The 27,527-nt window shown below is 50.1% G+C and overlaps 1 protein-coding gene across 1 annotated transcript; it reads right to left on the reverse strand.

Annotated features, from left to right (window-relative positions):
- Positions 1 to 300: 300 nt before the first annotated feature.
- Positions 301 to 23,707, reverse strand: LOC149272756 (glucose-6-phosphate exchanger SLC37A1-like). The gene is made up of 29 exons (XM_089506766.1): positions 23,652 to 23,707; positions 23,334 to 23,415; positions 22,901 to 23,030; positions 22,641 to 22,719; positions 21,742 to 21,877; positions 21,309 to 21,385; positions 20,863 to 21,029; positions 20,234 to 20,271; positions 19,648 to 19,725; positions 19,078 to 19,212; positions 18,906 to 18,996; positions 18,401 to 18,463; positions 17,813 to 17,898; positions 16,652 to 16,700; positions 16,271 to 16,344; positions 15,413 to 15,491; positions 15,088 to 15,185; positions 14,646 to 14,748; positions 13,897 to 13,981; positions 8,000 to 8,051; positions 7,379 to 7,447; positions 6,820 to 6,906; positions 5,578 to 5,613; positions 4,895 to 4,977; positions 3,517 to 3,673; positions 2,513 to 2,617; positions 1,527 to 1,655; positions 995 to 1,072; positions 301 to 342 (listed from the first exon to the last, which is right to left on the reverse strand). Exons 1-29 carry the CDS (start codon positions 23,705 to 23,707, stop codon positions 301 to 303), a joined length of 2,544 nt encoding a protein of 847 aa, XP_089362892.1.
- Positions 23,708 to 27,527: the final 3,820 nt, after the last annotated feature.

The following is a 27,527-nucleotide window of genomic DNA, read 5'->3' on the forward strand; positions in this document are numbered from 1 at the left end:
GTGTTAAGACACCTGTAAGTGGAGGACAGCAATGTTCTATAACCTCCGTGGCCGTGGAGAGAGCGAGATGCCCCCCCCCCACAGATCAGTCTGAGAGACTCGATTACCTGAGAGGGTTTAATATACGGTCTCATTATTCTAATAACTTATAAAACCTGGTGGATTGCCCCGCCCCTGCAGTGGATTGCCCCGCCCCTGCAGTGGATTGCCCCGCCCCTGCAGTGGATTGCCCCGCCCCTGCAGTGGATTGCCCCACCCCTGCAGTGGATTGCCCCGCCCCTGCAGTGGATCGCCTGGTCTTCACACAGATGGGGAATAAATTGGCAAGTCTGTCCGGTGAGTCTGCAGAAAGAAAACATAAAGGGGGAGACCTCAGGGTTATGGGGCAGAAGCAACAGGCACAGGGGCAAGCAGAGGGGAGGGGGTGGCAGGGTGACATGCAGAGGAGGAAAGCAGAGAGTGTACGGGGAGAGGGGCAGATAGAGGAAAAAAGACACAGGTGTACTGAATGAGGCGCTCTTTCCATCACAGCTAACTCGGGCCACAGTCTGTCATGTCTGGAGTCGGTGCAAGTTTTTAAATTTCTGTTAAGAGGCTTATTTGCCCCTTTTCGATGCAGGGCACATTCCTCCTGGGTTCTGTCCACAGACCAGGCCTATGCATAGAGTGCGTACTCAGTATGTCACAACATCTGTTTATGATGTCATTGTAAATTGTGTAAAAGCGCCACGTAATGTAGTGACGCTATGTGAATAAATATGTAATATGATGGCGCCATCTTGTGCCCACTATTTGTATTACAGCTCCGTGGAGCGTCAGGCCTCACTCGGTTACCCTTGTTTTGTAAGCCCAGACTCCCGGATACCACCCAAGCAGCCTGACCGCTCTCAGGAGAGCCTGCCGTGGCTTCTGCTGCAGTCATGACTATAGGGCCAAGTAGCTGCCAATACGCAAACACGCGCACATCAGTAAATAGAGCCGCCGCTCCCTTTACCTTTTTCATCTGACGCTGATAGCACCGTTTAGCTTCTGCCAAGGGTTTGAGCGCCAGGTTGTTCATCTGGGGTAAAATCTTGGGGTAGAAGTAACAGTTTAGAGTCAGATAATGAGTAGGAGGCTGAACCCTTCACCTTTTTAATTGGTTCTTATATGTTCATCTTTTCTCGGGACCTGCCCCTATGATGTCATTATACCCCAATCTGCGCCCTCAACAGATTAGAGTACATTTGCAGAGTTTTTAATCCAGCCCATGAGGACCCCACTAACCTTTTCCTGGGAACTTTGGCCTCACTCCATCCCTCTTGGGACCGTCAACTCCCCCATGATGTGCTCATACTGCCCTCCACCCCAACACAGTAGCCTCATACTTCCCCGCCACCCCAATGTAGTAACCTCATACTGCTCCTCCACCCCAACGCAGTGAGCTCATACTGCCCCCCAATGCAGTGAGCTCATACTGCCCCCCCAATGCAGTGAGCTCATACTGCTCCTCCAACCCAACCCAGTGACCTCCATCACACATTTACCTTGCCCAGAGCCTCACACAGTGGAAGAAGCAGGGAGTCGATGAAGGAGCTCTGAGCGGTGGCTTTTGTCACTGTGTCCCGGTCCATGTATGGGGTGACGGGGAGACCCTCTGCCTTCTCGCGGTCGCTCTGAAATGAGGAGACATGGCTTCAGTTTGGACAGGCAGGAGTTATGTTTCCCGTTCATGTTCTCTTCTCTGCCGTTCCCCGGCAACCTTCTTCCTGGTCTGCCCCGGCTTTGTGAAAATTTGGGAATGTGGACCCCATTGGTGGATCCCGTGAGGGGTGCGACAGTCTCTGCTGCCTTAGCCGGGTGCAGCTTTACCTGCGCTTGGCTAACAGTCTAAACTAAACATTCGAGTTCTAAGACCTTCTGGGTTGGGGTTGGTAGACTCCAGCGTTGTTCGGCATAGAAGGGACTCCACCGGGTTACCAGATGACGTCTGGCGTTACCACTAACCCCTGAGAGTTAGACCCTTGAGACCTCTCTATGGTTAGGAAACGTGATGCGCTAATGTGTGAGATGGGAAATGTTGGAAAAATGCTTATGTTATCGTAAATATTATATAAGGAAGTAGAAAATGTCTAGTCTGTGATAAATGCACGAGTTCCCGCCAACACGCCTACTCTATGTTATTCTATATATATGTGCAAAGGGTCAAGTCTGGGCCATTTTTAATTATGCAACTTAAAGAGGTGTAACCTGCTTGAAAAGTAACCAATCAGAATGATGCATGCTATTAGAAGTAGATAAGAGGTTATATAAACCATGTAATCCAAGCATGTATTCAGACAATGCTTCGATGTATGTGTGTTGTGTGCCTTGTCTCGATTCTGCGCATGATCTAAATAAAGGAAAACTCTTTCTGAACACGTCGCACACGTGACACACACACACACGTCGCACACGTGACACACACGTCACACACGTGACACACACACACATCGCACATGTGATACAAACACGTCACACACGCGGGAAGCACCTGCAGGAAGTATTCTTCTAATAATGCGTCCGCCCAGATCTCCGCTTGCTCCGCAGGCCGAACCTCGTTGGAGATGTCGCAGAACTTAATGAGTCCTTTCTTCAGCTTCCGGCCGACGAGGAGAAGACAAGAAGGGACGACAAGACAACAAAACACTAACACATCAGCGATTGGTGCAGCGGGTATAGGGGCGGGTCTCTAACTACAGTGATTGGTAGATGTGGTTATAGGGGTGGGTTATTGGGGGTGTGACAGAGGAGTGATTGGTGCATAAGGTTATTGGGGGTGTGACAGAGCAGTGATTGGTGCATAAGGTTATTGGGGTGTGACAGAGCAGTGATTGGTGCATACAGTTATTGGGGGTGTAACAGCAGTGATTGGTGCATAAGGTTATAAGTTGGGGGGCAGTTGATGTTTTTTCTCACCACGCTCACGTGTTTTCTGTTGGATGGATCCATGCCATGTATTTCCTGCAGGCATCGCAGGACATGGCCGTGATTGATCATGTCTGTCGCTAGGATTAACTCCTTAATTTCCTGAAATAGGATCCGTTTTCAACATCGTTCTGTAACCCCAATGCCACCCATAATGCTGCCTGTTGCTGCTCCCTAACCCCTCCATCTTCCTCATGATGTGCATGTCTGTTTTCCATGCTTTCCAAATGTCCTTGTTTATCGTGACCAGTCCCTCTTTCCTCCCCCCCTGATGCCCCTCTTTTCTAGGAGCTCTGAATGTTTGCTGGGTATGAGGGTATCACAGCCCTGATAATGTGTATAGAAACAGCAGGAATGGTTTTGTAAATTAAACCGGGTAAATAAACTCCATTATTCTTCTTCTAAATGCCCCACCCATTTATACAAATAGATGGCAATAGGTCACAGAGTCTAAGTAAAGCGCCGCCTCCATCCCTGCCCCTAACTACAAAAAGTGAAGACTCTCTGGCCAATTGGGTTCCTTCCCCCGGCCACGCAAGTTCTTGATCTAGAACACTAATTCTATTTCACCTCCTGCATGCGCGTGGCGTCCCCTGGGTCCGTGTTGCAGAATATGTTGGACTGTGGGTGGCTCAGTATCTGTTGGGTGACTGCCCAGTGATGGTTCTCCAGAGGCGATTTGTTCTTATACCGAGCGGCCAGTTCAGTGCCGGCATTAACCTGATATCTGGACACAGAATAAATAATAACCAATCATTATGCTGAAATTATTCCTGTATTTGGGTTCCAGACCGACTCCAGAGATGGCTGGGAGAGGAGGAAGGACCATGTGGGGCAGAGAGAACCAGGAGAGGAGGAAGGACCATGCGGGGCAGAGAGAACCAGGAGAGGTGGAAGGACCATGCGAGGCAGAGAGAACCAGGAGAGGAGAAAGGACCATGCAGGGCAAAGAGAACCCAGAGAGGAGGAAGGACCATGTGGGGCAGAGAGAACCCAGAGAGGAGGAAGGACCATGCGAGGCAGAGAGAACCAGGAGAGGAGGAAGGACCATGCGAGGCAGAGAGAACCAGGACAGGAGAAAGGACCATGTAGGGCAAAGAGAACCAAGAGAGGAGGAAGGACCATGTGGGGCAGAGAGAACCCAGAGAGGAGGAAGGACCATGCGAGGCAGAGAGAACCAGGAGAGGAGAAAGGACCATGTGGGTGTTAGAACAGTGGGGCAGAGAGAACTGGAAGAGGAGGAAGGTCCATGCGGGGAAGAGAAGGCCAGGGAGAGGCAGAAGGTCCATGCAGGAAAGAGATGGCTGGGGAGAGGAGGAAGGTCCACTTGAATCATCACACAATCCCAGCCTGATACTGGTGAAAAGGATAATTATATTGTGAAGGAACACATCTTGTCCTTGCTATGTAATTTTATTTGGTATAGAGTATCATACACATGGTATCGTCTGAAACAAAGTTTTGCCTATGCTAAGGAATGTGGAGATAGGATAAGATGTTGCAATTTGTACTTTTCCAGTGGTATACAGCCACCTTTTGTTCTGAACTGCGTATATACAAGTATATATATATATATATATATATATATATATATATATATATATATATATATATACATACATACATATACACACACACACACACACACACACAGCAGAGATCTTCTCATACATACACTGATTTCTCTGATTTCTCTCTCGATAAAAATATCTATAGAATTTGGAACCCCAAGGTATAGAAGTTCTCGGAAGTTCTCTGACAATATGTAAGATAACAAACATAGTGCTCATTAAGACACATTATATTGATTTAACAGCCTCTGTTTTGGATCCCTTGGACCACTGTGGGCCCTAAGCAATTCTTAATGGTTATATGGTAGAACGATCTCTGCTTCCATGACAGCCTGCATTCGGCCTAAAACATGGACTCAAAATCACTGTAAACTTACGCATTGTTAAGGCCAGGATGATCCAGGTCGTGGCACAGAGAAGCTACAATGAGGCCTACAATATCCGCAGGAGGCAGCCTGTCCTGAAACACGAGCAGAGAAAGAAAAATGAAGTCAGTAAATAATAACTCATGGAAGAGACTGAGAAGGTATGAGATAATTGAATACAGAACATGGGAGAAGCCACTGCCAAGAAGAGGGAGGCCATGCAGAGCAACAGCGAGGGAAGAGGACATCACAAAGAGGCTGAGTGAAGGGGAGGCCACAAGGAGGCAAATGGAAGCAAAAGTTGGCTACGAGAAAGCAGAGTGAATGAGGAGGATACAAAAGGGATGCCACATGGATGCTGATGTAAAAAGAGCGAAGCAATGAGGAGGCAGAGCTTAGGAGAGGAGACCATGAAGACGCATATAGAAGAAGGCCATAAGGAGGTAGAGCAAAGGAGATGGAGGCTGTGAAGATGCAAAATGGAATAAGATAATGAGGAGGAAAATCAAAGGTGAGGGACGCCACAGGTTGGAAGGAGAAGGCGGCCATGAGGAAGGGGAGAAAAGGAGAGCAAGGCTGTGAGGAAGCAGAGTGAAGGAGATGGAGGCCATCAGGGGACACAATAAGGAAAACACAGCACGCGTGCGTAAGACAAGCCATGTTACGAGGGTTAGAAGAATAATTTGCACGCGTACCTGCAGCCGACATGCGCAGATAACGCTGTACATCATCTGAGTGACACAGAAGCCGTGTCTGAAGTTGTGGAAAGGATTTGCTCTATAATTATTTTGAACGCGGCACTGAGAGCAAAATAAATAAAAATGAATAAAAAATAGATACATTTTTCATCAAATAAGCAAATGACACATTAACTGCTGCTCTCTGATCCTGAAACCCTCGTCATCTTCCCTACGAGCTAAAGAACCATAAAGCTCAGGCTCGCAAAGCCTTCTTCGCCCAAACCGTAACAACCTCCCGTCTATTTCATGCCCTTTCACTACATCCTCAGGATAACTGTTCAGTTGTAGTAGGGGCAGATGGGTAGAAATGGAGAGGAGGAGGACATATCATATTGAGGTGAGCCATAACCAACGTATGAGGTAGGGCTTGTTACAGGGTCACCATACCCAAGGCTGGGTCCCCCTGTTTGAGGGCTGAGGAATCACCAGTCAGTCCCTCATACGGATCGCACTCAGCTATCCACGGATCATCCAGACCACCATTCGTAGTAAACCAAGAAGAACTCTCTTTATTACAAACACACAGAACTTTATACAATCTCAATGCAATGTGTACCGAACCCAACCCCCAATCCCATCAACCACATCCCATCACAAATCCCATCAGTATACAGGGGATGTATCAGGTGAGGGGATTACAGAATACAATGGGTTCCCCCACCTGTGTTATCCCCCCTGTAGTGCGGGTGCCGTCTGGGCAGACAGGGCTGTGCTGGCTGATTAAGAGCCCCAGCCAGATTATAGGATCGTCTCTTTGAAGGCTGGGGCTGAATCCACATCAGTCTCTGGGTCGGTTACACAATAAACACAATATAATATATTACCGGGTCACAGTATACAGAACCGGACACAAAAGTGCTCCGTGACCCGGCTAAACTTCATATGACACATGAGCCAGCTAGCCTGGCCCTGTCACAGGGCTAGAACATGGCGCCCTGTGAGTGAAGAAAGAAAAGGAAAGAGACGCATACAGAGGAAATGAAAGAAAGGAGGGAAATAAGAAGACACTGTGGTGCTGTCGTGGGACAGAGAGGCTTTAGCCAGTGCCCCCCCACACAGCCACATCCTTAAAATATATATGAAGAAAATCTGTGATTGTCCGTGGCCGCTCAGGTCATTTTGGACAAAATGGCCACCATTTGATACAGGACCTTCACCCTTAGAGTTAGCATTAGCTGACCCCCAGCCCTCACTCACCAGGAAGTTTTCAAGGATCTTGTCATCTATCTTGAATTCTGTCACCAGGCCCAGGTCATGAAACATGTGTTCCAGGAGATCAAGCATCTGCCGGAGAGAAGCATATGTTATGGTCCCCTCAGCCTGGAGGAATGGAAAATTATGGCCACTCTATTCTCCAAGATAACCCGCCCCGATCATACTCACTCCATGGGAATCACACCACAAGTCTTTCTCCAAGCTCCATCCCTCTACTAACCCCAATGGATCAGGGTGACCATGCTGGCCATGTTCTAGGGCACACATATACATTCCACATGTTACTGCCAGACGCATGTAAAGTGCTGCCCCGTGCAGTATGTAGGGTGTATAAAACCATAGAGAGGAATCAGTCACTCCTTCCAGACACTGCGGGGAGCACGTTACCTGTGCTGGTCAGCATTATGGACGAGATGTATGTCTCCTGGTTTAGGGACTCTGAGCCTTGGATCTGCGTCATATTCCTTTCCCTCTTCAGTTCCCAGACCACCCGGCTTGCACACGCATTGTCTGTAGTATAAGTCATGTCCCCTGGCCTCACCTGCTTGTCCTGTATATTCCACACGTTCAGCGAGGGTCTCTTCAGACCAAGTCTGATCTCGTCGGATAACTGGAGTAAAAAATATACCGAACACAGAGATGTGACACGAGATATGGCAACATGCTACCCATTGAGGTCTGGCACATTCTGGCCTGGGAGGCTGAGTGGCCCCCTGGACCCTGCTCCCCACCACCACTAACTAAGATACTATCACTCTAACACAAACTCTAGCAGACACACATACTAACACTTACACACTCAGGCTAACATTCTTACACTCACTCCATCACACTTACCTTGTCTGGAACCTATCTTCCACTTCCACTTACCTATCTGTGCCTATACTCTCTTCTGTGCTATTACCTATTACCATTGGGCCCCCACTGAGCTCTGTTAGGAGAATTAGGACTAACCTTGGGAGTGACCCTGACCTCCAGCTCCGACACCACTCAGCACTCCCTCTCACACGGGCCACGTGTGACCCTGACCCCCAACTTTAACACCACTCAGCACTCCCTCTCACACTGAGCCATGTGGGACCCTGACCTAACGCCACTCAGCACTCCCTCTCACACCGGGCCACGTGGGACACTGACACCCTGTGGCATCCTGACTTTGTACCTGTATGAGATTCTTGTCACTCTGAGATGATACTTGGTTAAGTGAATGTTCACTGTAAAGAAAATTCAGAGAGTCACATAGACCGTATACCCCATTATCATGTGTAAAAGCCCCATGTGATCCAGTAACTACCCCGAGGGGGGTGGGGGTGGCATTGGGTTCAATATCTGTTTTTTCCTATTTAATTAAAACAATCAATTTTATCTCTGTATCCAGAGCCTTTTGCCCTGGGTTTTTATGTGATTTCTTTGCGTCCTCGACTCTCATACCACAAATCACAGCGTGAGGCTACATATCAGTTTAGGAGACGGTTGGTGTGGTTTCAACAAACCGGGGGTCACACATTGGGATCCAGTGGATCTCCTCTCAGTAACAAATCTTTAAAAGATTTAAGACACTTCCCGCAGTAATAAATGGTGGGAAGGAACGTGGCTCGTGGGTTGGTTGGATGGATTTTGCACATCCGGGCGAGTTAGGGTCGAGCCTTTATGTGATTTAGATAATTGGCTCCCACATTTCTATCTATTCACTAAAAACTAAAATTTGTGCGAGTGCATGTGAATGCCGGCGGCCTGCGAGTTTCAGGCGAGGGCATGAGTCTTACTTTAACTTCCACATTCCACTGTGGACAGGATGAGGGTGATGGGGAGGCACAGCTGGGAATCCATGCCTTCTATAGTTTGGAAAAAAATATTATTTAAGCCCCCATTAGCAGCCGAGGGGGGGGAGAGGGGGATATATAGGTCAATATACATTGCCCCCAGGTACTCTAATTGTCCGAACCCCCCACTGTGCACAGAGTTGTGGAATAGGGGGGAAATCTTTGACACCCCTTTGGTTACTAGAAGGTCCTGAGGACCCCCATTTTGTTTTTCTTTAATGTAGAGGGACGAGAGGTACTATTTTGGGGGAGTTTTGAATCTGCGAGTCGCTTGCTTTTTAAGCTTGTATTCGCTCGCATCTCCCGCTGAAAACATTTTTAAGCATCAGGCAGATTAGTGAATAGACAGTGAATAGACAGTTTGTGTTACAGTGGGTTTTAGAATGAAACTGGTTATACAGTGGGGCCGCCGGATAAGAGTTGTTCTGGAGAACACACATAAGGATAGAGCGCGAATCACATTAGAGAAACCTACGCTAGCATCATTAGCTTTTGTTTAGAAATGGGGGTCACCATGGGAGTCCCCGTGATGACTCCTCAATTTTGAAGGGCTACTGATTATATTCTCGGTAACTCACCTGACTTTTTCTGTTGTATTTTCCATCCTGATTTGAGGGAATAAATTTCTCAAATGCCCGTAGTGGCCCTTGTCAGTATGCGACTCTCTCTAACTGTCTTGTTCAGTCTGTGTCACTAACTGGTCCCTTTTTTGTAAACACTGCCCGTTACCAGGGACAAACAAGTCGCCCTTCATTCCTCTCCCGCCCTTGTGTCCTGTTCAGTTCACGTGTTAAAAGTGACAGATCAAGAAAAACCGCAAGATAATCGACAACAACAGAACACCCAATGCAACCAAAATCCAGAGACCTCAACCCAACTGTAACATGCAGACTGTAAAAATACAGCGTAACCAGAACATGTAGAGCCCCTACAGACTGTACAGATACAGCGTAACCAGAACATACAGAAACCCCACAGACTATACAGATACAGCGTAACCAGAACATGCAGAGACCCCACAGACTCTACAGATACAACGTAACCAGAACATAAAGACACCCCGCAGACTATACAGATACAACGTAACCAGAACATGCAGAGACCCCACAGACTATACAGATACAGCGTAACCAGAACATGCAGAGACCCCGCAGACTGTACAGATACAGCGTAACCAGAACATACAGACACCCCGCAGACTGTACAGATACAACGTAAGCAGAACATACAGAAACCCCACAGACTGTACAGATACAGCGTAACCAGAACATGTAGAGCCCTCACAGACTGTACAGATACAACGTAACCAGAACATACAGAAACCCCACAGACTGTACAGATACAGCGTAACCAGAACATGTAGAGCCCCCACAGACTGTACAGATACAGTGTAACCAGAACGTGTAAAGACCCCGCAGACTGTACAGATACAGCGTAACCAGAACATACAGAAACCCCACAGACTATACAGATACAACGTAACCAGAACATGCAGAGACCCCACAGACTATACAGATACAGCGTAACCAGAACATGCAGAGACCCCGCAGACTGTACAGATACAGCTTAACCAGACCATACAGAGACCCTGCAGACTGTACAGATACAGCGTAACTAGAACATGCAGAGCCCCCACAGACTGTACAGATACAGCGTAACCAGAACATAAAGACACCCCGCAGACTATACAGATACAACGTAACCAGAACATGCAGAAACCCCACAGACTCTACAGATACAGCGTAACCAGAACATGCAGAGCCCCCACAGACTGTACAGATACAACTTAACCAGAACATACAGAAACCCCTCAACCCAACCCAACTGTAACATGCAGACTGTAAAAATACAGCGTAACCAGAACATGTAGAGCCCCCACAGACTGTACAGATACAGTGTAACCAGAACATGTAAAGACCCCGCAGATTGTACAGATACAGCGTAACCAGAACATACAGAAACCCCACAGACTATACAGATACAGCGTAACCAGAACATGCAGAGACCCCACAGACTGTACAGATACAACGTAACCAGAACATAAAGACACCCCGCAGACTATACAGATACAACGTAACCAGAACATGCAGAGACCCCACAGACTATACAGATACAGCGTAACCAGAACATGCAGAGACCCCGCAGACTGTACAGATACAACGTAACCAGAACATACAGACACCCCGCAGACTGTACAGATACAACGTAACCAGAACATACAGAAACCCCACAGACTGTACAGATACAGCGTAACCAGAACATGTAGAGCCCTCACAGACTGTACAGATACAACGTAACCAGAACATACAGAAACCCCACAGACTGTACAGATACAGCGTAACCAGAACATGTAGAGCCCCCACAGACTGTACAGATACAACGTAACCAGAACATACAGAAACCCCGCAGACTGTACAGATACAACGTAACCAGAACATACAGAAACCCCACAGACTGTACAGATACAACGTAACCAGAACATAAAGACACCCCGCAGACTGTACAAATACAACGTAACCAGAACATAAAGACACCCCGCAGACTGTACAGATACAACGTAACCAGAACATATAGAAACCCCACAGACTATACAGATACAACGTAACCAGAACATACAGAAACCCCACAGACTATACAGATACAACGTAACCAGAACATGCAGAGACCCCTCAGACTCTACAGATACAGCGTAACCAGAACATGCAGAGCCCCCACAGACTGTACAGATACAGCGTAACCAGAACATAAAGACACCCCGCAGACTGTACAGATACAACTTAACCAGAACATACAGAAACCCCGCAGACTGTACAGATACAACGTAACCAGAACATGCAGAAACCCCACAGACTATACAAATACAGCGTAACCAGAACATGTAGCGCCCCCACAGACTGTACAGATACAGTGTAACCAGAACATGTAAAGACCCCGCAGACTGTACAGATACAGCGTAACCAGAACATACAGAAACCCCACAGACTATACAGATACAAAGTAACCAGAACATGCAGAGACCCCACAGACTATACAGATACAGCGTAACCAGAACATGCAGAGACCCCGCAGACTGTACAGATACAGTGTAACCAGAACATACAGAAACCCCACAGACTGTACAGATACAGCTTAACCAGACCATACAGAGACCCTGCAGACTGTACAGAGACAGCGTAACCAGAACACGCAGAGACCCCGCAGACTGTACAGACACAGTGTAACCAGAATATAAAGACACCCTGCAGACTGTACAGATACAGTGTAACCAGACCATACAGAGACCCTGCAGACTTTTAGAGATACAACGTAACCAGAACATACAGAAACCCCAGACTGTACAGATACAACGTAACCAGAACATACAGAGACCCCGCAGACTGTACAGAGACAGTGTAACCAGAACATGCAGAGACCCCGCAGACTGTACAGATACAACGTAACCAGAACATACAGAGACCCTGCAGACTGTACAGATACAACGTAACCAGAACATCCAGAGACACCGCAGACTGTACAGAAGTCTTTTAGGACTACTTCCTCCCCCTGCTATGAAGTGCCACGTTTCTCCAAGTACCAGAGACTCTAAAGACTGTGGGGTTCGGACACAGATTTGGGGCGCCTGCATTTTGGGAGGGGGTCTATGTGTGGTTTTACTCTCCATCGGGTCAGGACTTACAGGACAGAGACCTCTATGGCCAGTATTTGCACCTGGATCAACTGCATGTCCCTCTAAACCTGCGCCTGCGCCGGGAGGATTCGAGGGTCTCCGTGTGCTGAGACGTTCACTTCGATCACCGGTACATTTCTTCCTCGCTGCATGATGATGAGGTTAACCTGGTGGGGGTTTGGACTTTATAGTAACCGACAGCCCACCTCGGCCTCCAAACGTGACTCTTTTTTTAGGAGTCAAATCACTTGATGCCCACTTTGGCTGCACAAGCTGAGGCAGAACTAGGAAGGTATTTAAAGCTGTTATTTATGTTTATTCTTTCCATGCCCGAGTCGAACGATCACTTTGTTTCATTGTTCCATGTAAAATCTGTGTGTTTTTTGCCTAGTGCCGTGTATCCGCGTTTCGTCTAGTCGTGGTGGGATACGCAGTTTCATAAGAGGGCTATAATATTACTTTATTACACAGAGTGATGGCAACGGAGCCTCCCCTGGGACCCAGGTCACCTCTCCTTCAGTCTCATTCCTCCTCAACCTCTTAATAGATTGTAAGCTCCTAGGGGTAGGAGACTGGAAGTCGGTGCTGGTTTTGATGATCCGAGACTTTGATGCTGGCAGCAGGTGAAGGAGATTTAAAGTCCTCGGACTCAGGGAGGCTGCTGAGGGGAGAGGAAAAGCCCCAAGTGATAAACCCCGGAGCCAGGTGAGGCATTACCTGTCGGCCCCTGTGTGTCGCCTGGGATAGGTTAAGCTGGGTCGGACAGGAAGTGAGAGGACGTTTCAGGCCGGTGAGTCCGGGCAGACAGAGGCGGCTTATTGCGTTTTGGGGTGTTTGTTGTGCCGCTATTTGCCATAAATATTGCAGTTCCTGAGCCTTATTGCCATAGAGGGTCGGGCTTTATGGGAGAAGTGACTCTAGTGGCCCTCGGCCATTGGATTAATCGCAATTCAAAACACATACACCAATTTTTTTTAGAATTCATTATTTATTTCCCAGAAATCTCCATAAAGGCACCGATTCACAAACACGCTTTAATGCCCGTCTTTGACCTGAAATTCCTTCATTTTATGGATTAACCTTGCGTGAGCCCCTCAGCCACAGCGACCCAGGCGGCAGCGGGATGAGCTCGCCGTGATGTCATAACCCGGCAGCGTTTGGTCAGAGGCCCGAGGCTTCTTGTAAATTTTTCTTCCCAGGTAAAAGCGAGATTCCTAGACACACAATACACAGACGCTCACTCTGTAACACACGCGCACTCACTCTGTGACACACGCGCACACTCACAATGATGCACACACTCACTCCATGACACGCACACATTTCCCTGAATGCATAAATATTTAAATAATCTATAAAATAAAGTCTTCCGTGACTTCATATACTGTAAAGCGTGAGCTAATCATCAATATATCACGTCCCTCGGATACCGCGATCAGTCCCTATAGTAACAACGTATCAATAAATACAGGTATCCGTGGCACTATCATATATACAGTAAGTGTTGTGTACACGTAAAGTACAATATATACAGGTGTTTACACACACGTGGATGACATAATCACACACGTGCACACGGACACATGCAGCACCCGCAGCTGGTCGCAGATACATCCCGTGTCTTGGTGAGAAAACTTCTCAGTGCTCCTTAAACCTGCAAAGAGTGAGACACGGAAGAGAGAGCTGTGAGGGAGAGACACGTGAGACGGCGAGGGTGGTATGCGGTGGCGGATGGGGAATACCAACAAGGACATGTATCAAGAGGACACGGGGCATACGTGGAGGTAAATGTAATAAGGGGGCAGGTGGCATACGTGGAGGTAAATGTAATAAGGGGGCAGGTGGCATACGTGGAGGTAAATGTAATAAGGGGGCACGGGGCATACATAGAGGTAAATGTAATAAGGGGGCACGTGGCATACGTGGAGGTAAATGTAATAAGGGGGCACAGGGCATACATGGAGGTAAATGTAATAAGGGGGCACGTGGCATACGTGGAGGTAAATGTAATAAGGGGGCACGGGGCATACGTGGAGGTAAATGTAATAAGGGGACATGGAGCATACGTGGAGGTAAATGTAATAAGGGGACATGGGGCATACGTGGAGGTAAATGTAATAAGGAGGCTCGGGGCATACGTGGTGGTAAATGTAATAAGGGGGCACGTGGCATACGTGGTGGTAAATGTAATAAGGAGGCTCGGGGCATACGTGGTGGTAAATGTAATAAGGGGGCACGTGGCATACGTGGTGGTAAATGTAATAAGGAGGCTCGGGGCATACGTGGTGGTAAATGTAATAAGGAGGCTCGGGGCATACGTGGTGGTAAATGTAATAAGGGGGCACGTGGCTGTGGTACATACTGCGCGGTTCCACTGCACCGGAGGCAGGTCATCTCCTTCTTTATAAGACGCAACAAAAACTGAAAAATAAAATCATGAAAACTAATTAAAACCCAGAAGGACACGTCGGGTATACCCAGGGCCACGAACCCTTACTCTTCATCGGTCATATAACACTGGAGGAGTCCTCAGGCCCAGGAAAAATGGCAGCCTCAGGGGTCTCACACATTAACCCTCTCCGCCCCAAAGAGGGGGTCTCGCTTTATCCCTCAGAAGATTGCACACTGGATTAGACTGGATAATAATCCCGACAGTACCCTATCTGCTAGCATCAGTATTAATGCTCTTCCAATCAGCATGCCCCCCCCCGCCGGGAGTAACCGACTGCCGACACGGGCCTTCTACATACAATCACTCACCAGCAGCGCGCAGCCGTCACTGACCATCAGCATGAAGAAGACATTGTGCCAGCCATACGGGGACAGGAGACCGGCCAGGAGAGGACCCAGAGCCGCACCTGCGAGTCAAACGAGAGGGGGTGAGAGGGGCATCGGGTGAAGCTGGGGGCACAGGGGAGAGCCCCGCATAAACAAAGATCAGGCAAATCTTGAGGATAATTTTAACTGCAATAATGTTTCTACATGGAGTCCTTTCTGGAAAACCAGCAGCTTCTACGGCCGGGGAGTTTCTACGGCTGGGTGGGGACGGGTGGGCAGGAGAGTGAAACTAATCATTGTTTCTCACCAACAGATCCAGTGCCATCAATAATGGCTGTGACAGTGGACAAGGCATGCGAATTCCCCTTCAATGATTTGTGTGTCCCCTGTTCAGAAACACATATGACATATTAGACACACTAAAACAGGGCAAGCGCTGCAGCAGACACACACACAGCAGACTGTGCCGGCAGCGTGAGCAGGGAAAGCTGTGTAAGAGGTAGAACTGAGAGAGAGAACGGTGTAAGTGTGAGTATGTATAAGTATACGGTGTTAGAGTGAATATGTATAAGTATATGGTGTAAGTGTGAGTATGTATAAGTATACGGTGTAAGAGTGAGTATGTATAAGTATACGGTGTTAGAGTGAGTATGTATAAGTATACGGTGTTAGAGTGAGTATGTATAAGTATACGGTGTTAGAGTGAGTATGTATAAGTATACGGTGTTAGAGTAAGTATGTATAAGTATACGGTGTTAGAGTAAGTATGTATAAGTATATGGTGTTAGAGTAAGTATGTATAAGTATACGGTGTTAGAGTGAGTATGTATAAGTAAATGGTGTTAGAGTGAGTATGTGGTATTGTATGATGCTAGAGTCAGCCTGTGTATGTCAGTGTACAGTGTTGGAGTGAGAGTGTGTTAGTATACAATGTTAGAGTGAGTGTCTGTGTGTTGGTGTATGGTGTTAGAGTAAGTGTGTGTTAGTGTACAGGGTTGGAGTGATAGTGTGTTAATATATGAGTGTGTGTTTTAGTATATGCTAAAAGTAAGTGTGCATGTTAGCTTATGGTGTTAGAGTGAGTGGGTATAAGATGTCTCATAGAAGACAGTTGATTAATGTGAGTGGGTGGATGAGAGGATGATGGGGCTACTAGATTACTCACCAGATCAGCAGACACGGCAGTCGTAATAAGAGAGTACGGACCATTCACAAGGGCTCCACACACCAGTAACATCACTGGAAGAGAGGGAGACGTCCCGGTTAGAGACAGTCGAAAGAGCCAACATATTCAGTGATTTACCTTACCCTACTAGGTGCATGCTTGGCCAGGAAAGCAGGGGCATATATAGGGTTAAAAATGTTACATTGACAAAGAAAAATTCAAATGTATCCATTCGCCGGCAGCAAAGCTAGTAGAGGGCAAGTGCCCAAGCCTAATGAGAGAGTTTCGGCACATAGTTTTGGTGTTTGGTGAACCTTGAGTGGTTTTATGTGATTTGGACGGCACAGGCAGTCAGAAGATGCCATGTCTGTGGAGACTCACCTGCAGTGAGCACGGGTCCGGTCTGGTGAACAGCGGAGAAGATGTAAAGCTGCAAAAGAGATCGAGGTCATTTCAATAGCCATCAGGCAGTCCTTTAGCTGTAAAGGAGGCTAATAGTGGCCACCAGACAGTAACATACAAGGAAAAGGAGACGGAAGGACCACGTGGCCCTGCCAAAAATTGACAATCCCGGCAGTGATCATTATTACAGAGGGGCGGGTCTAATACAAACACACTGTCATGGAGGGGTGGGGCTAAAACAAGCTGAGGGGGTGGGCCAGGGATAGACACGGACATAGTTTGTTACAGATGGAAACATTATTAAAGAGCCCCCCCTCGGTTAAACGTCAGAGCGAATCACTCTATAGTCTATACCCTTAAGGCCAAAAACTAAAAATGGATAGACTGTCAGATATACACGGCCCTTACAAATGCCTGCCCATAAACACACGCCTGTCCATACACACATACATACACACACATTCACGCCTGCCTTTTCACACAAACATCCTGGCTTAACCACACACTATCTCTCACGTTTTTATTTATCTTTCCTCTTTGTCGTTATCTGCCCACTTTATCACTTTCTCTCCCCTTTCACACTATCTCTCTTCATCTCTTACCTTATCGCCCTCTCCTTTTCTGGAGGTTTGTTTATAGAGACCTCTGCTTCAGCGCCCCCTTGTGGTGCATATAGCTTCAGTTTTGAGAGCTGGGATATGACATCATATCCTGTCACTCAGCATCAATTGCTGACACACTTTGCGAGGGAGCAGTGAAACATATCAGTATGAACTCTCTTTCCTATATTTTAGACCAGTTAGAGAGAGATCCAAGATCTCTCCAAATGGCCCTGCTACTCCAGCGATGGGTAATCCAGTCCACCTCTGGAGAGAACCTGTGGGGCGCACAACACTGTCCATATATGAACACCTTGTGGGGCTAACTGTCAACGACACAACGCTGACACTGTGTGTCTCTTCTGCTGTAGAGTCCTGCAATACCCTCATACCCAGTAAACTTTCTGAGCTCCTAGAAAAGAGGGGCATCCGGGGAGGAGAGAGGGGCATCAGGAGAGGAGAAAGGGGCACAGGGAAGGTAAAAGGGACTGGCCAAACTAAACAGGGACACTTAGGAGATATGAGTGAGCGCCAGACTTACCATGGGGGCGGCAAACAATAACATGAGGCCGCAGGTTGTTGCCCGTTTGTGAGATTTATCTGAGATGATCCCGGCCAGTACTCCCCCTGCGAGGAGATGAAGATGTTCACATATCTTGGTGTAACAGTAAAAGACCCCTATTTGATGGCGGCACAGAACAGAGCCTTTCTATGTTTGGGTCTGATACTTTATTCTATTTTTTTTTCAGTCCCATCTATGTTTACCTCCATTCATACCTTTGGTTGTAACTTCATTGCCTTCCTAAATCCGCCCTTAGCACTACCCCTTTACTTCTTCCAATCAGTCCCGACCCTAATCTGATCCCCTCACCTAAGTTATGGCTTCTGATCCAGCGAGATAAATCACCTAACCAGGGTGAGAACATAACCAAAAGGGGATAAAGCTGTCATTTCATTTGTGGACCATGCTATGACATCACACCACACTAAGGAAGTGTGGGTGGATCCCAAATGATGTCACTTAGTAGTAGGGTGTCCTGGGAACCCAAAGGTTGAGATGGAACTTGGGTCAGTCCTGTAACACAAACGACTCAAAACCACGTTCTGCACCAAGAAACCCTCATCTCACCAATAATGCCTCCAACATCAAAGAGAGTGGAGAGGTCACCAGCCTGACGCACGTCCATATGGCCTGTAAGGAGGACAAAAGTCACGTCCGTGAAGAGGAAGGGGAAGGGTGTTAATGTCTTACCAGGAGGGGTTATATAAAGTAACAGGTGGGGTTATATGAAGTAATAGAAGGGGTTACCAGGAGGGTTAAAGGGAGTAAAAGGAGGGGTTATAAGAAGGGTTATAGGAAGTAATAGGAGGGGTTATAAGGAGGGGTTATATGAAGTAATAGGAGGGGTTATAAGGAGGGGTTATATGAAGTAATAGGAGGGGTTATAAGGGGTTATGCAGAGTAATAGGAGGGGTTATAAGCAGGGTTATATACAGTAATAGGAGGGGTTATAAGGAGGGTTATATACAGTAATAGGTGGGGGAGCAGCATACGGGGGAATAAGAGGGGTTATAGTGAGTAACAGGGTACATGCTATATGTATGTATTTAATGTATGTACATATGGAACTCACCCACATTAGTGATGTAAAGTGGAAGCCAGAACAGGAAGGTATAACTGACAAGTTTGGCAAATAACAAACACATGGAAAATTCCACGACTCCCTGCGGAAGAAAACAGAATGACACAAACCCCGGCAGCGCTGTTACCCGGAACAAACCTCCTGATACCCCTTTTTCTCTCACCGGGATCTGGAGAGCTCCGAAGAAGCTGATGGCCGAAGATCCGCTTGTTCCGACGCTGGTGTCTTTCTGTAGGACGATAACGTGATGTGTGGGGTAAACGGGAGACGGACCCAGCATATCCTGACCTTCCCAGTCCTGAGTGGAACAGAAAAGTCTTTAGAAGACTAATACTATCCTGTAGCTTCCTGGGGCCCCCGGGGCCCGATGCAGGAGGCTGGGGAGTCAGGTGAGTAGTCTGGGTCTCAAAAATCATGTAATTTGCATGTGGCTGGCTAAGCAAATGCTATGTGCCACCCCCGCTGGGTGCACCTCACTGTCCTGGGCCGGAAATGTTTGGAGGTTCATGAAAATGTTCAAATCTCATTAAATAAACTTCAAAGAAACATTTTTACAACTGTTACAACCCGGAACCTGCCGCAGATCATCCCATATAGAATGTGTTCTGTATCATCCTGAAACCCATTATCGTGTTTGGTTCCCTGGACAGGGGTTGGAATCCGGCAATAAAAGCTAGGATCTATCACAGGTCATGATGTGACCTTTCCCTACTCACTTCTGTCTTCCCAGTACCTTTTCTGGAGTCGAGTCTCTGATCTTTAAGACCTGATTCTGGATATTAAACCCGTTACACGTGGAGCTGGATGGGGGCTGAGGAGAAAAGGTAAAGAATATTCATTAAAACCCCTGGAGACCATACTAAGTAAGAGACTCGGAGGAATGGAGGAAGCCGTATCAGAGGATGAGGATGATGAGAATTAAGGGATGAGAGCGCTGTATCAGAGGATGAGGATGGTGGAAGATCTGGATAAAAGGATGAGAGAAGCTGTATCAGAGGATGAGGATGATGCGAATGAAGGGATGAGAGAAGCTGTATCAGAGGATGAGGATGATGAGAATGAAGGGATGAGAGAAGCTGTAACCAGTATATGTGTTAGTGTGTGCAAGTATATATATATATATATGCGTTAGTGCATGCGTGCGTGCGGGTGTATGCATGTGTGTGTGAATGTGTGCACGTGTATGGGTGTGTGTGATTGTGTGTGAGTGTATGCATGTGTGTGAGTGAATGAATGTGTGAGTGTCTGCATCTGTGTGTGAGTGTGTGGATGTGTGTGTGAGTGTATGCATGTGTGTAAGTATTCTGAGCTCTACTCACTGGAGAGAGAGGCACATCGGACCTGATATCCCGCGGATCTACAAACACATGAGAGGCCACGTCAGGGAAAACAGCGAGACGATTACGGTACGTGACAGGAACAAGAAAAGGGATGAAAAGATAGTATCGGAAACAAGAGTGAGCATCTGAGAGATGCGTATAAATGATACATAAGGACAGAGATCAGACAGCGGCTGCCACGCGGATTCTGGAACTGCCCCCGCAGAGCGCTCCTTTCTGATTGTTGCCCTCATGAGAGCAACTCACCTGATTGTGAACCCTCACCGCACTTTAGTAAGTGAACTTGCTAAAAATTTAGTTAAAGGGTTAATGTGTGGGTTTCATTCATTTGGTCTCAAACATGATCTGAGTGAAAATATTTGTGTTTCAGTCAAACCTGTAAACACAACAATAAGAAATAATCAGTGGGGCAGGGGGCTTACTTTAAAAAAAGAGAGGGTTCTGTCCTGATGGAAAAGGAAACAAAGAGGCAACTTAACATTCTACCTAAAATCATGCGGACAGACGGACAGATATACAGAGACAGACAGAGAAAATACAGATGAGACAAATAGACAAACTAAGAGACAGAGGGGTCGATGGACACGAGAAGACGTTTTTTTACACACGTTCTATGAGGAACAAGAAGCAGACGATTCCCATCATGCAGATAATGATCCCGGGTACCAGGAAGGACATCCCCCAGCAAGAAGACACCCAGTAACCGGCAATGAGAGATCCAAGGATGTTTCCCACCGACGTGTGCGAGTTCCAGACTCCCATGATGAGCCCTCTCCTGCAGAGGTAAACAGCCAATGACCCTCAATGCATCCTGTGACTGCGGATCCCTGATCAGGGATCAACTTGGATATCTCCTATATCTCTAGATCCCTGATGAGGGATCAACCCGGACACCTCCTGTAACTCCAGATCCCTGATCAGGAATCAAACCAAGTGTCTCTTCTTAAGGGGTCTTAATGCCGCTATAATGCCACACAACATCCTAGATTTACTGCTCTCGCCTCAGTCATGTTTGTATGATGTCATTTGTTCACAGGTTCTATACGTCACTCACCTTCCTTTCCCAAACCAATTTCCGATACAGGTCACTACACAGGGCCAGCCGGTGGTCTGAACCAACCCGTTTAGGACCTGTGGAGAGAGAGAATCAGTCTAATGAGACAAGTCCGGACAAAGGGACTGAAGGGGCAAAATGGCAAAAAATCCAAAAGACCCATTAAGGGTGAGAGTCACGGGCACTTGGCAACAACCACTAATCATCCCCTTCCTCTGCCTGCGTGTCTGTCTGTCAGTCCTTGCCTGTCTGTCTGTCAATCCAGTGATATCCTGGTAGCTGGTAAAATCCATTAATTCAGGGTTTACTCCGACTGGCCCACGAGACACTCGTGTGGGTATAACTGGCTCGATCTGAAAGGATTTCTTCTGCCTTGTCCTGGGTTGGTGCAATTAGGGATTAGGGTAATTTGTGGAATGACTGTTACACACACCTGGATAATGATGTAATAGGACAGGTCATGGATGTTGTAAAAATAGCCGAATCCAAAGAGTATGGTGAAGAAGCCGCTCGCCAACATCCCACAGGATAGGAAATATCGGAGGGGCAGCCGCTCCCCAATCATCCCGCTGAGGGTAAAAAACGTCACAGAGATAGGGGGTAAGTATGGAGAGGGTACTCACCGCACCGTCTACCTGCCCCTGCCTACCACCTCTGCCTGCCCTGTTATACTTGCCTTCCCTCTCTTCACTCTTCCCCTTCTACCTGCTCTCTGCCTCCCCCTTATACCTGCCTGCCCATGCTCTGCCCTGTTTACCTGCTCTCTGCCTACCCCCTTATACCTGCCTGACCCTGCTCTGCCCTGCCTACCTGCTCTCTGCCCCCCCTTATACCAGGCTGCGCCTACTCTGCCTCCTCTACCTGCTCTCTGCCTATCCCCTTATACCTGCCTTTACCCTGCCCCGTCTACCTGCTCTCTGCCTACCCCCTTATACCTGCCTGACCCTGCTCTGCCCTGCCTACCTGCTCTCTGCCCCCCCTTATACCAGGCTGCGCCTACTCTGCCTCCTCTACCTGCTCTCTGCCTATCCCCTTATACCTGCCTTTACCCTGCCCTGTCTACCTGCTCTCTGCCTCCCCCTTTATACCTGCCTGCCCCTGCTCTGCCCCGTCTACCTGCTCTCTGCCCCCCTTATACCTCCCTGCCCCTGCTCTGCCCCGTCTACTTGCTCTCTGCCTACTCCCAACACTTTCTGCCCCCTTTCTTCCCTCCTTCCTCTGGCTACCCTGCCATATGCACTAACTGTCCCCCCACCACACTGTCCTCCTCTCGTGGATTCCTCTGCCCCTCCTAGACCTCTCTGGAATCATAGATGTCCTCCCTGTGCCTACCTGAGGTACATGCCCACGGCGTACGCGCACAGGAAGGAATAATCAAGCGCACCCAGCAGCTGCTTATAATTCTTCTTATCTGAAAGAATGATACCAGGTGAAGGAGAGGAGAGGGCGTGGCGGGAGGGATACGAGAAAGATACGGGGAGAGGAGACGGGGAGGGAAACCAGAGAAGAAAGGGTTAAAACTGATTAAAAGTGAGGGAAACAAAGGGCGTGGGTGGCAAATGTTAGGATGTAAGCGGGGTAAATGGGGTTACCGAACGGGGCCCAGCCGCAGGCGGACGCATTCTGTGCCGGGTGTAGAGGCGACTGCTTCAAAATGACGAACTCCTTGTAGCTGGGAAGCTCGATTTCATTGGTGTCGGCGCAGTGTTTGTGGAGCTCTCCCTGTGGAGCGAAGGTCCTGTTAGTATAGCGGGCCTCTAACCAGTAACACTAACTGGAAACCAGTATCATCCTATTGCTCCAACTAGAATAATTAGTATCCATTGGGTGAGACAACATATAGCATCTGGTAACAAAGGGTTAACAAAGAGACGTTAATGGTCTGGGTTAACAAAGGTTAATGGTAAAGGGCCAGGAGTAACAAGGCGTAATGACATCATCAGTCCTCGACTCGCCATCTCCACTCGCCCCGAAGCCCCCCCCCAACTCGCCCCGAAGCCCCCCCCCAACTCGCCCGCTTCTCACCTTAACAATCGTGATGGGTTTTCTGGACAAGTGGAAGCTGCAGTACAGGAGGTAGGTGAGGAGCAGAACCAGAGCCCGGAACCTGCGCAGGAACAAATCATATCAGAACCCCAGGCGGTGACTGGCCTTGGAGTAAAGAGGAGACCCCTCTGTGCCAATGCCTGGTATTACCCTGGGGGTACCAACTGTGACAGGGCCAGGCTAGTGTGAAGTGTAGCCGGGTCATGGGCACTTTTGTGTCCAGTTCGTGATACCGTGACCCGGTAATATTTTATATTGTGTTTAAACCTCCTGCCCCTCATCCTCCATCATACTCACCACTGGTCCCTGGAAAATGAGAGGAACAGACGGATTCCGGGGGGCAAAACAGCCATTTAAAGCGTGGGGCCTGCCGACAGAGGGGCCTGCTGGGAGAAGAGAAAGGGTTGATAGTGTTTGTATGGGGCAGCAGGGGTGGACATTTTGATTTAACTAGACAGGAGGATGATGGGTGAAGTGTTTTTGGGTGGAGAGAAATGACATGTGGGGGTGCTGTCTGTAGACCCCATAGTCCGGGAAGGCATGTGGTGGCTTCCATCGCACTGATGCATCTGCCCTGCTGCCGGGAATATTACACACACCATGGACCCCGTGAGGCCAGATCTGCTGGAGGCTCATGGGGTGCAGAGCTGCGCATCACCTTTGGATCCCCATTGAGCCTTTTGATATAAGAAGTCCTGTTTAATGCCCCCCCCAGGGGGGGATTTGTGGACATTTAGAATATGTTGCCCCCGTGGACAGGGCTACCTCACAGTAAAGGCCGTAAAGAACGGAATCCGCCAATCACAGCTCAGACTTTCTTACCCCACCCTGTGGGGGCATATTTTTATGTTGCCCCAGAGGGTCCATACAATCACCTAATTTCTTAAGGCCACTGCCGACAGATGGCTTCCTGACTTCGGGTTCATGTAACCGGGGAAGACATTGTGTGATCGGCAACCGGTGGTCACCTTCCACGCATCTCCGAGAAGCCACTGACTTCATTCTAACAGCACTTTCATGAATTATTCTGTTCTAAGCACTGGGGTATTAGTAGGATGGGAGTAATTGTTAATCAGGGCAGGTCCAGGGTAACAAATTGCCTGATTTAAGGCAAACAAACAGGAGTCATCCACGTCACTCGGAAAAATCAACAATAAAGAAGAAAGTAGCTGTGTCCATGCGCAGGAGCGTTCAGCCAGAACACACCTAAACAGGATACACACAATGGTGACACCAGGAGGAAATCATCCAGAACAGGAAGTGCAAACACACAAACTACAACTATTATACATAAAGAGAAGGGGCAATTACCCTGAAATGGGGACTAACGAGGCCTCACGGGAAAGAAGAATTTATATAAACAATTTGCCAGAGCTGGCGCACAAACCGAGCCGGAGCCAGAGCTGGCCCACAAACTGAGCCCGAGCCAGAGCTGGGCCACAAACCGAGCCGGAGTCAGAGCTGGGCCACAAACCGAGCCGGAGCCAGAGCTGGCCCACAAACCGAGCCGGAGCCAGAGCTGGCCCACAAACCGAGCCGGAGCCAGAGCTGGCCCACAAACCGAGCCGGAGCCAGAGCTGGCCCACAAACCGAGCCGGAGCCAGAGCTGGCCCACAAACCGAGCCGGAGCCAGAGCTGGCCCACAAACCGAGCCGGAGCCAGAGCTGGCCCACAAACCGAGCCGGAGCCAGAGCTGGCCCACAAACCGAGCCGGAGCCAGAGCTGGCCCACAAACCGAGCCGGAGCCAGAGCTGGCCCACAAACCGAGCCGGAGCCGGAGCTGGCCCACAAACCGAGCCCGAGCCGGAGCTGGGCCACAAACCGAGCCGGAGTCGGAGCTGGGGCACAACCGAGCCGGAGCCGGAGCTGGCCCACAAACCGAGCCGGAGCCAGAGCTGGCCCACAAACCGAGCCGGAGCCAGAGCTGGCCCACAAACCGAGCCCGAGCCAGAGCTGGCCCACAAACCGAGCCGGAGCCAGAGCTGGCCCACAAACCGAGCCGGAGCCAGAGCTGGCCCACAAACCGAGCCGGAGCCAGAGCTGGCCCACAAACCGAGCCGGAGCCAGAGCTGGCCCACAAACCGAGCCGGAGCCAGAGCTGGCCCACAAACCGAGCCGGAGCCAGAGCTGGCCCACAAACCGAGCCGGAGCCAGAGCTGGCCCACAAACCGAGCCGGAGCCAGAGCTGGCCCACAAACCGAGCCCGAGCCAGAGCTGGCCCACAAACCGAGCCCGAGCCAGAGCTGGGCCACAAACCGAGCCGGAGTCAGAGCTGGGCCACAAACCGAGCCGGAGCCAGAGCTGGCCCACAAACCGAGCCGGAGCCAGAGCTGGCCCACAAACCGAGCCGGAGCCAGAGCTGGCCCACAAACCGAGCCGGAGCCAGAGCTGGCCCACAAACCGAGCCGGAGCCAGAGCTGGCCCACAAACCGAGCCGGAGCCAGAGCTGGCCCACAAACCGAGCCCGAGCCAGAGCTGGCCCACAAACCGAGCCGGAGCCAGAGCTGGCCCACAAACCGAGCACGAGCCAGAGCTGGCCCACAAACCGAGCCGGAGCCAGAGCTGGCCCACAAACCGAGCCGGAGCCAGAGCTGGCCCACAAACCGAGCCGGAGCCAGACCTGGCCCACAAACCGAGCCGGAGCCAGAGCTGGCCCACAAACCGAGCCCGAGCCAGAGCTGGCCCACAAACCGAGCCGGAGCCAGAGCTGGCCCACAAACCGAGCCGGAGCCAGAGCTGGCCCACAAACCGAGCCGGAGCCAGAGCTGGCCCACAAACCGAGCCGGAGCCAGACCTGGCCCACAAACCGAGCCGGAGCCAGAGCTGGCCCACAAACCGAGCCCGAGCCAGAGCTGGCCCACAAACCGAGCCGGAGCCAGAGCTGGCCCACAAACCGAGCCGGAGCCAGAGCTGGCCCACAAACCGAGCCCGAGCCAGAGCTGGGCCACAAACCGAGCCGGAGCCAGAGCTGGCCCACAAACCGAGCCGGAGCCAGAGCTGGCCCACAAACCGAGCCGGAGCCAGAGCTGGCCCACAAACCGAGCCGGAGCCAGAGCTGGCCCACAAACCGAGCCGGAGCCAGAGCTGGCCCACAAACCGAGCCCGAGCCAGAGCTGGCCCACAAACCGAGCCGGAGCCAGAGCTGGCCCACAAACCGAGCCGGAGCCAGAGCTGGCCCACAAACCGAGCCGGAGCCAGAGCTGGCCCACAAACCGAGCCCGAGCCAGAGCTGGGCCACAAACCGAGCCGGAGTCAGAGCTGGGCCACAAACCGAGCCGGAGCCAGAGCTGGCCCACAAACCGAGCCGGAGCCAGAGCTGGCCCACAAACCGAGCCGGAGCCAGAGCTGGCCCACAAACCGAGCCGGAGCCAGAGCTGGCCCACAAACCGAGCCGGAGCCAGAGCTGGCCCACAAACCGAGCCGGAGCCAGAGCTGGCCCACAAACCGAGCCGGAGCCAGAGCTGGCCCACAAACCGAGCCGGAGCCAGAGCTGGCCCACAAACCGAGCCGGAGCCAGAGCTGGCCCACAAACCGAGCCGGAGCCAGAGCTGGCCCACAAACCGAGCCCGAGCCAGAGCTGGCCCACAAACCGAGCCCGAGCCAGAGCTGGGCCACAAACCGAGCCGGAGTCAGAGCTGGGCCACAAACCGAGCCGGAGCCAGAGCTGGCCCACAAACCGAGCCGGAGCCAGAGCTGGCCCACAAACCGAGCCGGAGCCAGAGCTGGCCCACAAACCGAGCCGGAGCCAGAGCTGGCCCACAAACCGAGCCGGAGCCAGAGCTGGCCCACAAACCGAGCCCGAGCCAGAGCTGGCCCACAAACCGAGCCGGAGCCAGAGCTGGCCCACAAACCGAGCACGAGCCAGAGCTGGCCCACAAACCGAGCCGGAGCCAGAGCTGGCCCACAAACCGAGCCGGAGCCAGAGCTGGCCCACAAACCGAGCCGGAGCCAGACCTGGCCCACAAACCGAGCCGGAGCCAGAGCTGGCCCACAAACCGAGCCCGAGCCAGAGCTGGCCCACAAACCGAGCCGGAGCCAGAGCTGGCCCACAAACCGAGCCGGAGCCAGAGCTGGCCCACAAACCGAGCCCGAGCCAGAGCTGGCCCACAAACCGAGCCCGAGCCAGAGCTGGCCCACAAACCGAGCCCGAGCCAGAGCTGGCCCACAAACCGA

The sequence above is a fragment of the Sceloporus occidentalis genome, unplaced genomic scaffold, assembly GCF_023333645.1.
Source record: "Sceloporus occidentalis isolate IW3139 unplaced genomic scaffold, rSceOcc1.0.p SCAF_421, whole genome shotgun sequence".
NCBI classification, from domain to species: Eukaryota; Metazoa; Chordata; class Lepidosauria; order Squamata; family Phrynosomatidae; genus Sceloporus; species Sceloporus occidentalis.

Excerpts from the sequence above, each read along its gene's own strand:
- LOC149272756 (XM_089506766.1), bottom strand. The coding sequence starts at position 23,707 with ATGGCTGTTTTGCCCCCCGGAATCCGTCTGTTCCTCTCATTTTCCAGG. Across the intron at positions 19,213-19,647 it reads GAGACTCGACTCCAGAAAAG|GACTGGGAAGGTCAGGATAT; the intron begins GTACTGGGAAGA and ends TGTTCCACTCAG. Across the intron at positions 17,899-18,400 it reads TGATGTTGGAGGCATTATTG|GGGGAGTACTGGCCGGGATC; the intron begins GTGAGATGAGGG and ends ATCTCCTCGCAG.